The 10,084-nt window shown below is 53.7% G+C and overlaps 1 protein-coding gene across 2 annotated transcripts in view; it reads left to right on the top strand.

The window, feature by feature from the left end:
- Positions 1–6,294, top strand: part of ACSS2 (acyl-CoA synthetase short-chain family member 2) — a 32,478-nt gene extending 26,184 nt beyond the window's left edge. For both annotated transcript variants that reach the window (XM_009694711.1, XM_009694710.1), the window contains 10 exons: positions 209–379; positions 1,253–1,386; positions 1,950–2,082; positions 2,544–2,600; positions 2,921–3,001; positions 3,418–3,526; positions 3,670–3,738; positions 4,649–4,825; positions 5,633–5,707; positions 5,920–6,294. In XM_009694711.1, coding sequence (XP_009693013.1) covers positions 209–379; positions 1,253–1,386; positions 1,950–2,082; positions 2,544–2,600; positions 2,921–3,001; positions 3,418–3,526; positions 3,670–3,738; positions 4,649–4,825; positions 5,633–5,707; positions 5,920–6,047 — 1,134 coding nt within the window. In that variant the 3' untranslated portion in view covers positions 6,048–6,294. The remainder of the gene's footprint in view (positions 1–208; positions 380–1,252; positions 1,387–1,949; positions 2,083–2,543; positions 2,601–2,920; positions 3,002–3,417; positions 3,527–3,669; positions 3,739–4,648; positions 4,826–5,632; positions 5,708–5,919) is intronic.
- The last annotated feature ends 3,790 nt before the right edge of the window (positions 6,295–10,084 follow it).

Raw genomic sequence — 10,084 nt, 5'->3', positions numbered from 1 at the left:
AACACCTCAGCTGTGGGAACTGGTGGGGGTCACGTTGAGAGGCCCCAGTAAGAAGAGGAGCCACAGAGTTCTTGGCAAAGGAGCTGTGCTGGTCGTTCCTGCTCAGCTGCTGTTTGAGCTCAGTGGAGCGGTGATGCTGAGCTTGGCCTGGGTGGGTGAGAGCCCTGGTGAGAGCTTGCCGTGACAGTTACGTGCCTTCTCCTCGCAGGGTGTGCTGCATACGGTGGGTGGATACATGCTTTTTGCTGCCACCTCATTTAAATACGTGTTTGATTACCAACCTGAGGATGTCTACTGGTGCACAGCCGACATTGGATGGATAACGGGCCATTCCTACCTCACTTACGGACCCTTGGCAAACGGGGCAACTAGTGTGTTAGTAAGTACTGGATGGCAGCTGGGTGCTTTTACTCCAAGAAAGTGGAGATTGTGGTGCTGAGCTGCATCCCTGCATTGCTCCGTGATGAGCGTGCTTCTCACTTGTGTGCAGTGCCCTGGGCTCTGTGAGGAAGGGCAGTGGTCCCCAAGGAGGGCATGGGTTACTCTCAGGAGCAGACACAGGGGCTAGTTTGTGTGTGCCTTTTGGGTGGTTAATTTTTCAAATGCTGCCCTGTTTCTTTCCCTTAGAGGTACAAGCCTTGTGTACCAGGGCAGCCAGCTCTGCTGTGGAGTAATGTGAAACCTGGGTCGGTAGCAGAGTGTGATGTTTTCACTGCTGATGCTGATTTGACAACCTGCGTTTAACTCCTGTGCCTGTATCTCCCTTGGCAGTGTACGGCTGTAACTTGTATACAGGGACCCAGAGGCCTGTGCCCAAGACGCCCTGGGGAAATGCAAGCAGGAAAATCACTGTCATGTTGGGAGAGTCCTTTCTGGGGTTCTTGGTAGTTTTGTTTGTGGTTCTGTCACTGTGTTTGGACCTCTCACCCTTTACCATGTGGGCAGGGTCATTTGGGCTGGTGGGACCATGTCACTGTGGTAGCCACCCAAGTGCGCCTGTGCTGCTAGGGTGTTTTGGGGGACATTTGCTAGGACACCTGGGGTAGGGTGACACCAAATCCATCCCAAGGAAGCAGTAAGAGCGATCCCTTGTCTGCCCTGGTTTCACTGTGTGGTGCCCCTGGCACTCCTATAAGGATATGCTTGGATCCAACTGCTGTTCCGTGTTGCTCCCGGCTCCTCCAGCTTGGGAGCGTGCTGCAGGTTGGTAGCAGTGAGGAACGGCTGTGTCATTGCCCTGTCTCCTGCTCAGTTTGAAGGTGTCCCCACCTACCCAGACATCGGGCGAATGTGGAGCATTGTCGACAAGTACAAGGTGACCAAGTTCTACACGGCACCCACAGCTATCCGGCTGCTGATGAAGCACGGGGAAGAGCCCGTCAGAAAGTAAGTGCCAGTCCCCAGTGGCCTCTGGCTCTGGCACAGCCAAAGGCTCTGGACAGGGGACCAGGTGCCCCAGCTTCCTCTCTGAGCATCAGCTTCCCCAGCATATTTTCTGAACAGACCAAGATTGTCTGCCTTCTACACAGCAATACACAGGCCATGTTTCTGCACTCGCAGCACTAACTTCATTATGGCACTTCTGAGCAGTTCCTCCTCTTTCACCGTTAAGCTGCAGCTAAGCTCAGAGATGGCAGGTTCTCCTGGCTCCTGACCCAAAGCTCACAGAGGTGTGCCAGGCAGAGAGCCCCTCCACGTGCTGCTCCTTGGCCCAAGGAAGGGAAGGAGCAGAGCCAAGTAGGGGAGCTTGGAGTGGGAGACATCAAAATCACAGAGGTCTCCTTTCTTCCCTCATGGAGGAGGGCTGAGAAGGGTCTGAACTGTGCCTGGAAGCCTCAAGTACACTTTGGGTAGCCCAGGGGTTTCCTGCAAGCTCTGCTGTGCAGCAGACTCCCAGGTGCTGCTCTCCGTGGCCCGCTGAGCCCCTGCCAGCCCCCTCCTCTCTGCAGGCACAGCAGGAAGTCTCTGAAGGTGCTGGGGAGCGTCGGGGAGCCCATCAACCCTGAAGCCTGGCTGTGGTACTACCGCGTGGTGGGAGAAGAGAGGTGTCCCATTGTGGACACGTTCTGGCAGACGGAGACAGTGAGTCCTCGCCTGGGTGTCCCTGGGACCTCTCTTTCCGTTGTGCTCCCCGCAGGGTGTCTTTGTGGATTTGCCGTGGTGTTTCTTTGGTTCTATGTGGACTAGTTGTTTTGCTTGCCCAGGGAGACTCCGGTGTGGCCTGCAAGTGTTGGTTCCCCTTCTCCTCTTTCTTTCCTGGACCTCAAACAGGCTCCAAGGGGAGACCTCCTCCAAAGGGTCCCTGCCAAGGTCTGCTCTGGACCCTGCTCTCCTCCCTGTCTTTCTCTCCCCCAGCAACTCCAAAGCTTTGCGCCCAAACACAGGCTCCCTATCCCCTGCCGTATCCTTCCCAAGACCCCATCTCCACAACTGCCCTGAGCAGCCTGCGTCTGACTGGGACGTGATGTGACCAGAGCCAATGCAAACAGCTGTGGGATGGGCTGGCATGGACCAAACTCACTCAATTTTCCCTCTCTTCGCAGGGTGGCCACATGCTGACACCCCTCCCTGCTGCCACTCCCATGAAGCCAGGCTCTGCCGTGAGTAATTCGGTTGTCCCCAGGGGCAGGGAGGACTCCCCGGAGACCACAGGAAGGCACTGCAGCAGCAGCTGACACTTTCTGTACCATGGCTTGGTGATTACCAGCCTGTCAGGGTGGTCATGGGATGGTGATACATGCGGGGAGGTGGCCACCACCCAAAAATCCCAGGCCTAGCCCCATGTAGCTACGCTCACAGGCCCCATGTGCCACAGCCTCTCCAAAGCTGCCCTTGCTTTGCCTCCCACTCCTTCTGGTTCATGGGGTTTTAATGCATGGGCTCACCTCACTGTCTCCTTGCTCTCTGGTCCCCACGGCAGACATTTCCCTTCTTCGGTGTGGTCCCTGCCATCTTGAACGAGTCGGGGGAAGAGCTGGAAGGAGAAGCAGAAGGCTACCTGGTAAAGAAGGACTGATCTTCCTCACCCTCCCCTTGTCTGTTCCCCTTGAGCTCCGGGACCTCCCTGGTAGCATACATGCGTCTCTGCTTACTCTGGTTCCACACAAGGAATCCTCTTGGGTGGCAGGAACTCCCTTCACTGCTATAACTTGCTGGGAACTTTATGCTGTAAACAAACTGTTCAACTGATCGTTAAATGCACTTGCTCACATGGGCAAGGCAGGAGGACGGGAACAACTTTTTAGCCAAGCTCCTTCCCCTGTGCCAAGCCTGGTGAGACTTTCCCAGTAGATCAGCACTGGGCTCTCTGAGTGTCATCACTTGTGGCTGCCTCTCCAGCATCTCTGTCGTCATGGTGCAAAGCCTGGCTTATTGGTTTTGCTCTCCCTGACTTAGGTCTTCGTTTTTCACCATCAGGTATTTAAGCAGCCCTGGCCAGGAATAATGCGCACACTGTATGGAAACCACCAGCAATTTGAAACCACATACTTCAAGAAGTTCCCTGGGTACTATGTGACAGGCGACGGTAAGGTTGTCCGGGGAGCGCGTGGCTGCAGAGGCCTAGGAACAGCAATTTAAATCTTGCCATGTCCTGGCCTCAGAATCCTTTATCAGTTGCTCCGAGGGCTGGCACTGCTTCCTCACGCTGTCATTTCTGGCTATTTTCAGGTTGCAGGAGAGATAAAGATGGTTATTACTGGATCACAGGGCGAATTGATGACATGTTGAATGTTTCTGGTAAGAACAAGTTTTGTCTTCAGTGGGGGGAGGGAACCTTCTGTAACCTCTTAGAGGAGGTCCTTAACCAGCCTCTGTGCTGAAGGATTTAGGGCTACAGGGAATCACAGAAGCTGGCCAGGACCATGTGGTCCCTAGTCCAACCTGCTGCTCCATGTAGGGCTAACCTCGAAGCTGGATCAGGCTGCTCAGAGCTTTGTCTACAGAAGTGGAGATTCTCCCACCTCTTTTGACTGAGGCTTTGAGATTCAGCTGCTTCTCAGCCCATCATTTTCCATATACTGCATTTAATAGCTCCCGCCCTCCTTTCCTGGAGGCTGTAGCCTACGGGTACTTACTGCTGGCTGTGAGATGCTGCTGTACTTGTCCCTGGATCCAACTAGATCCTTTCATCTGACTAGCAGTGCTTGATCCTCCACCGGGTGATCATTCTGGGAGTTGACCACCTTTCTGTGGTTTTCTGTGACAGCAGTCCCAGGGTGGAATGTCAGAGCACAGGAGGTGTGCCCCTGTGCATGGCAGGGCTGGTTCCTGCGCTCTGCAGATCCAACCTCTTCCTCCTCTGCGCCTTCCAGCTGACCATGTGGGCAGGTCTTCTCTTACCAAATCCAGCTCCTCCTCAGCTTATGCTTTGTTTAATCCGGTGGCTGTTCATGATCTGTTAAAGAAGCCTAAAGGTGGGAGGGAGAACAGCCAGGGGAGGTGTCCTCGCTCTGCAGGTGAGTGATACCTGGCAGCCCAGCCCTGCAATGCTGAAATAAGTTTCTCTCTCCAACTGTTGTCTTTTCTCAAGCAAATGAAATCAGTGCTCTCAAACCTATAGTTTAGGGCCTTTTACACCTGCAAACCTCTTCCTCCCAGCTGCAGCACCCCAGCCCGTCTGTAAAGCACTGCCTCTCTTTACTTCCAGGCCACTTGCTGAGCACCGCAGAGGTGGAGTCGGCCTTGCTTGAGCACGCTGCCGTCTCGGAGGCTGCGGTGGTCAGCCACCCACACCCCCTGAAAGGCGAGTGCCTCTACTGCTTCGTGACCCTGAGAGATGGCCACGAGTTCACCAAGAACCTGACGGATGAGCTGAAAAAACAAGGTAGCAACAGCCAAATATTTGGGAGGTTACGTGGCAGGGAGAGGGAGGACAGTGCTGGGCAGGTGATGGAGGGGTTAAGGGCTTGGGTGCTTGAACGAGGGTGCGTGTAGTCTGGGGAATGCAGCGTGGACAACTGCGACAAGGTGCCCCCTCTGATTAGAGAGCACGGCTGGCGAAAACTAAAATTAGTTCTCCTGGCCTTTGGCTGCTCATGTGATGCCATCTCTACCTCTTGGGAGCTGGCAGGCGCGTGAAGGACTGGGGTACCCGGCAGGTTTTTGTTTGCAGCAGTGCTGTCCTGTGTGGGTATGGCTCCCATGGGTCTCCCTGGCAGATTTTGACTTGCCGTGGGGATTGTTCGGTTGCTTCACGGTAGTGCTCTGGGTGTTTGTGCTCTGGTCTCAAGGGAGCTTTCTCATTGCCACAACAGACTGTGGCGTTTAATACGTGAAATGGACCCATGGCAGTTTCTTCTCTGTAGGAACCTAGCAATGAATCGGTCCTTGCTCTATCAAAATGGTAACAGTGATTGGTGTAGCCATTATAGAGGTTTCTTGAAGATGGAGAGAATGAAAAAATGAACGCTTTTGCCTTTGGGAAGATGTGCTTATAGCCTTGTTGGCATTGCAGATCTTGCTGCCCTCTCCCACAGCACCGAGGCTTGGCTGCAGCAGCCCTAAGCACTGCCCCACCGGGTTCCCCAGGAGCTGGGCTCTGCGTGTCTTAACCTGGTCATCCTGCCTGAAGAGGATGTGTGTGGTATCTCCTAGTACCTACAATGAAAACCTTTTTTTTTTTTTTTTGCAGTACGAGAAAAAATTGGACCGATAGCAACGCCTGATTACATCCAGTATGCCCCTAGCCTGCCCAAAACCCGCTCAGGTAAGGCACCCAGTGACAGTGCTGGGGAGGACTGAGTAGTTCCTGCTGGTGGAAGGAAATCAGCCCTAAATTGCTTGTCCAGGGCCACTCAGAATTCAGGGGGGAGCAACCTCAGGGCAAGCAGGATGCTGCAGGTCTGGGCACTCCCTACTCCTGCTAAGGATGCTGAAGAGATCCTGACTCCTGCTTTCCTTTCATGGTTGTCATTACAGGAAAGATTACCAGACGGATATTAAGGAAGATTGCGAAAAATGACCAAGATGTGGGGGACATCTCTACCTTGGCAAACCCGGGCATCATAAAACATCTTTTCAACAGCAGATGTGATACTAAACAGTAGCAGCATGACGTGTCCCTGCTGACCAGAACTGTAGCAGGAGCAATGTCCTGATGAGCAGGTCCCTTGAATAACCGCTGTCCACTCTGGGAAGGAAACCTTCACCTGTTGAATTGAATGTATGGACATTATGAACGAGGGAAAGGCTGGCTCTGGAGAGGCTGCGTCTCCCTAGCGTGTCCGTGCCTTGGAGGAGTGTGTGCATCGTGTTTCAGATGGGTATCGTACGTCTGAGGTTCAGCCTTGTGCACAGAGGGACTTGTCCTCCTCCCTTTTTGGCACCTCGTTCTCGATTTTTAGTTGGTTGGGTTTTTTTTGGGGGGGGATGTTAATTAACTTTATGTTATTTGAGGAGCCCTGGCACCTTGCGCCCAGTGGAAGGAACTTTGAGGGTTGGAGCGGAAGTGGTGCTGGAGTTGCTCAATGCAGGCAAGCAAGGGAGGTGCATCTGCCACTGCCCACACCAGCTAAGCTTCCTTTTCTACTTGGAGTGCTGCAAGCTGCAGGAGGACTTAAAAACACTCTCACATCATAATTATATAGCTGAGTTTTAGTCTTACATCCACTGTCCAAGCCTGTTGCTAGCAGAGGTCCTCTAGCCCGAAAGGGAGTGGGGCAAGGCTCAAGGGAGCTCTGTGCTTTAAACATTGAGCAATTTGATACCAAGATGTGCTGCTTCCTAATGGAATGGGGCCAGCTGGTGTGTTTTTCCTAATCCAAGTTCCTTCACTGGCCGTGGACACGATAGGGAGGCACGTATGGTCTAGGAGGAAAAGTCCTGGTCTGAAATGCTCCATAGAGAACCGCTGCCAGCAGCTCATGGCTGACCTCAAAGGCTGCGCCTTTTGGTCCTGGGGTAGGAGTGGGTGCTGTTGATACCAAAGGATGGAGGAGAAACACAGGCAGAGGCACTTTTCCCATTGCAGGCACCCTGGGCACTGGGTTCCAGCGCACCATGACCATTGCTACAGAAAGAAACCAAGGCAGGCAGGGCTGCGTTAGTCCTAGATGATGTTTTCTCATCAGGGAAAAAAAAAATGGTGAAAGCTGTTTAAAGTTAGCTTTTGTTTAAATCTGATGTAACATTAGGATGAGGAGAGGGAAAAAAAAAAATAATCAAACCTACCCCAAGAGCCTGAACATCACAAGGGTACTGCCAAAGCCATTCTTCTTCAAATGAATTACATTTAACTCCAGCCCTGGGTTGAGCTGGGAGAGATACCTCCTTTGTAACGTCTCTATGAAAATTGCATGTGAGCTATTTGATTTTGCACTTAAACCAAAGGCGAAATGAGCTTTAAAACTCCCTGCAACAGCTGTTTCGGTGAGTGTTAATGTACAGGCTTTACCTGCAGAGCTGACAAGGATGAGGCAACTGCTGCTGAGGTGGGTTGCTCAGGGCAAGTGTTGCGGGTGTTCTGGTGGGCTGTTGTCCAAGTCCCAAGTCTCACTTCTTACCTGCTGCTTTCATTGGCACAGCATTTGCCTGTAACCTCAGCACGTGCCAGTGTCCCACGTGCCCCCCACGGCTCTGTCCCACTGGATTGTGCTGCCTCCTTGACCAGGATTCCTACATCATCTCTCCTCCTCTGTTACTCTTTGTCTGCTATGTAATTTTTGGCTGGAAACAACTCGAATTTTATGCAAAATGGAATAAAATTCAAGGAAACAAAATGGAAAGAGGCTTAGAGCATGGGCATGGGTTGTAGGTGCTTGTCTGGGGGAGATGAAGGTGCTCAGATGTTGCTGTCAGACCTGCTGTGCCATAACCAGGGCAGGCTTGTGGGGTGGGGAGGGGTAGGTTATTGCCAGTGCGATGCTTTTTTCATGGGCTGGGATTTACAGGCTCTGACTGAGGCTCTGCACTGGGGCAGGGGCAGAAAGCTCTTGCTCCAGGGCTGGAGCCTGTGCCTCAGTTTCTCCCTGGTCTCCAGCCAACATTGTTCCACTAAGGCTCATGGAAAGCACAAGACAGCTGACACCCATCTGTCGTCAACACCCGCCCCCCGGACCAATGCCAGGGGACCAGCCAAGCACCCAAGGAAGCTCCGGGCTGTTGATAGCTGCCTTGCGTTCCCACCCAGCCACGGCAACGGATACCAACCTCTGCCTCCAACGGCTCAGGGGCCCTGCTGCAGGGCTCTCCTCCTGCTCCATCTTAACCTTGTGTCCGATCTGCTCCAGCAACCGGCACAGTCACAGCTCCAAGCTGACAGCGTTTTCTCTGGGAGCCTTGTCTTACCTGTCCCCCCTCACGTCAGCAGTTCTCCATCTGCCTGTTGTGCTGGGCTAGCGCTGCGGAGCGGAGCAGCAGGCCAACAGGAGATGCGCAGCCTTACAGCGACCAAAGCAGAAATGGGTGGGTTGGCTTTAGCTGTCCCTGCTGTGAAGGTACAGGAAAGGGCCACCCATGCACAGGTGGACAGAAACCAGGCCTGGCCAGGGAGGAGGCAAACACCTCCAGTCTCTGACAAAAGTGGCAAAAGAACAGCGTTCAGATTGCATGTATGTTTTAATCTCTGGCTGGGGGTAATCAACTCCCCCAACGAAACAACCACCCAGGAATTATAGAATCAGTCACACTTGCAGAACTGAACTGTTTCCTAGGTGCAAGACTGATGATTGAAGCGCTGCCGCACAGCAACAGCAGCAATGCATGGGTCTGTGCATCAGCATGTTCATTCTTCAGGAATACCGGCTTTTTCATACTGCACCTCTGGTGTCACTGAAAGGGCAGAGCTGAGGGTGCCTGAGCACTTTACCAGGGCGCTGCCAGAAAGGTGCATCTTCTGTGTTTCCCCTTGAACTGCTCAGCTGAGGAGGAAGAGGCAAAAGACCGTGGGGAGGAGAGCCCACACTCCTTCATGGTCCCTCCACTGCTGCACTGTTCCCACTGATTTATGGAACCTGGAGGGAGACACATCTCGCCATCCACTGGTGCTGGTCCCAGAGTAAAGCACTCGGCAGCTGGGGCTGTGCCTGCTCAGCCCTTACTGCAATTCTTTTGCTTCCTCGCTACAAAGCTCCCAGTCTTGGCCCATCCCACATCCCAGCACAATGGGGCTCCCCGACACCACACTTGGGCTGTATGTGCTGCTGGAGATGCTCAGCGCCTGACTTGCAGTGGGATGCGCTGGCACAAGTCCTGGGGGATTTGGGGTTTATTAACACACTGGCTGTGACACAAGGCTCCAATTCACCATCACACTGGGATCTGCCCCCATTGCTGAGGTATTCTTATTCCAGCCCATGGGGATCTGTTGGACAAGGCTGCAGGAGGCAAGGGGAGCAGATGCAGCCCTGCCATGGGGAGGGCAGGGCCTGCTTCGTGTAGCACAGAGGCACGGTTCAGGATGAATACCCAGGCCAAGAAAACAGGAGTTTTGCTCAAGAGGCCCTTGAGCAAATTACACCAGGGCAGTTGTTCTTTGTGCAGGAACCCTGAGGATCTTCAAGCACAGGGAAAAGTGGAAATCGGGGTGGCAGCAGCACCTGAAGGAGGGCTGGAGAGGCTGTGGGCCTGTGGAGCTGGGCTCCCCCATTTAACCTGGAAAGCACTGAGGCCCAGGGCCACAACTCCCCCAGGGGAAGGCTGTTACTTGCATATCCACCTTTCCCCTCCCCTTCCCTAGCCTTTGGGTTTGCCTGTCTCCAGAAATAACAAAGCATCAAGGAGCATAAACTGTGAACAGCGTGAGTGCCTGTTGTGGCACTTTCACCCTTCAGCTTTGCTGTACGTACCCCTGCCCGCAGGCCAGGCCTCAAGGGAACGCCCAGCCCTGGGAGGTCACAGCTGGGATGGATGTGGGGCAGGGCCCCCTGAGCAGGCAGAGGAAGAGCATCCCTTCTTCTTGCAGGAGGAATTGCAGAGGAGAAACTGGGGCTGGCACGCAGGATGTTTGAGCAGTTGTGTCTGCACAGTCCCTCCTCAGTCCCCAACACATCAGCCCTTGGTAAGCGCACCCTAAGGAGAACATCCCTGTGGCAGATCAGCTCCTCAGGCAGCAGAGTGAGGCAGGCAGGGATGGGGCATCGCCTCC

This window comes from Cariama cristata, unplaced genomic scaffold, assembly GCF_000690535.1.
Source record: "Cariama cristata isolate BGI_N322 unplaced genomic scaffold, ASM69053v1 scaffold16792, whole genome shotgun sequence".
NCBI lineage: Eukaryota > Metazoa > Chordata > Aves > Cariamiformes > Cariamidae > Cariama > Cariama cristata.
Note: the sequence above shows the minus strand (reverse complement) of the source record. Positions and strands in the feature narration are given on the sequence as shown.